Source organism: Cervus canadensis, chromosome 28, assembly GCF_019320065.1.
Source record: "Cervus canadensis isolate Bull #8, Minnesota chromosome 28, ASM1932006v1, whole genome shotgun sequence".
Taxonomy (NCBI): domain Eukaryota; kingdom Metazoa; phylum Chordata; class Mammalia; order Artiodactyla; family Cervidae; genus Cervus; species Cervus canadensis.
The window spans coordinates 21,240,412-21,242,107 of record NC_057413.1 but is presented as its reverse complement, the minus strand read 5'-3'; the positions used below and the strand labels follow the sequence as shown (position 1 = coordinate 21,242,107).

General features: G+C 43.0%; 1 protein-coding gene across 1 annotated transcript; it reads left to right on the top strand.

Moving 5' to 3' along the window:
* Window positions 1–465: 465 nt before the first annotated feature.
* Window positions 466–1,395, top strand: LOC122430157 (olfactory receptor 14J1). The gene has a single exon (XM_043450977.1). It carries the CDS (start codon window positions 466–468, stop codon window positions 1,393–1,395), a length of 930 nt encoding a protein of 309 aa, XP_043306912.1.
* The last annotated feature ends 301 nt before the right edge of the window (window positions 1,396–1,696 follow it).

The following is a 1,696-nucleotide window of genomic DNA, read 5'->3' as shown; positions in this document are numbered from 1 at the left end:
CTTCAAGTACTGCCATAGTCTTCTGAGTTCCAAATCCTCATATCCAACTTTATGGTTGGCACACCTCAGACTGGGCTTCTCCCACTAGAACTCATTTCTTCTCCCAATCATCTGCCTGTCACTGTTATCTGTTTCAAAAAATAGGAAAATTTATCTTTCATCTGCACATTCATCAACCATCAAGACTTTATCTGCTTATCATCTCTCCAGAAAATTCTCATAACTTTTTTCAACCTATGTGAAGCTGTTGATCACATTTAGAAGTTCAATTTTTGAAAAAGGGCTAAAGATTTTTCTGAATTAAATATTACCACATTCCCATGAAGATAAATTTGTCTTGATTTTAGTAGCTCTTTGCTGAGTACACTTAGTTACTTGACTAATAACTATATCAATATCATACATTCTTTCCTACTGTTCTTTGGCTTCCTAAACAGAGTCATCCTTGCTATCTTCAGAGTGACCATGGCCAACCTGACCTCAGTGAGTGGATTCCTCCTCATGGGGTTTTCTGCTGACCGTAAGCTTCAGATTTTACATGCACTGCTGTTTTTGGTGACATACCTGCTGGCCTTAACAGGCAACCTCCTCATTATCACCATAACTACCTTGGACCATCGCCTCCATTCCCCCATGTATTACTTCTTGAAGCACCTCTCTCTTCTGGACCTCTGTTTCATCTCTGTCACTGTCCCCCAGTCCATCGCAAATTCACTTATGAACAATGGCTACATTTCCCTTGGTCAGTGCATTCTTCAAGTTTTCTTTTTCATAGCTCTGGCCTCGTCAGAAGTGGCCATCCTCACAGTGATGTCTTATGACCGGTATGTAGCCATCTGTCAACCACTGCAATATGAGACCATTATGGACCCCTGTGCCTGTAGGCATGCCGTGATAGCTGTCTGGGTTGCTGGGGGCCTCTCTGGGCTCATGCATGCCGCTGTTAACTTCTCCATACCGCTCTGTGGGGAGAGAGTCATTCACCAATTCTTCTGTGATGTTCCTCAGGTGCTGAAACTAGCCTGCTCTTATGAATTCATTAATGAGATCGCAGTGGCTGCATTCACAACCTCAACAGCATTTATCTGTTTGATCTCTATTGTGCTTTCCTACATTCGCATCTTCTCTGCAGTGCTGAGAATTCCATCAGCTGAGGGAAGAACCAAAGTCTTCTCTACCTGCCTACCCCACCTATTTGTAGTCACCTTCTTCCTCTCAGCTGCAGGCTTTGAGTTTCTAAGGCCCCCTTCTGAGTCCCAGTCGGCTATGGATCTCATGTTCTCCATCTTCTATACTGTGATACCTCCAACACTCAATCCAGTTATCTACAGTTTACGGAATGAAGCCATGAAGGCAGCTCTGAGGAAGATACTGTCAAAAGAAGAATCCCCTTAGAGAAAGATGCATTTAAAAACCATTTTTAAACTCTAAAGTACCATACAAATAAAAGGTACTGTTATTATGTTTCAGATTGTAGGAGGAATAAATCTGATTTCTTTCCGGAACTCCCTTCTAACTTTTCTGTTCTTTATAGTCTTCTCGGAGAAGGCAATGGCAACCCACACCAGTCCTCTTGCCTGGAAAAATCCCATGGACAAAAGAGCCTGGTAGGCTGCAGTGCATGGGGTCACTACGAGTCGGACATGACTGAGTGACTTCACTTCCACTTTTCACTTTCACGCATTGGAGAAGGAAA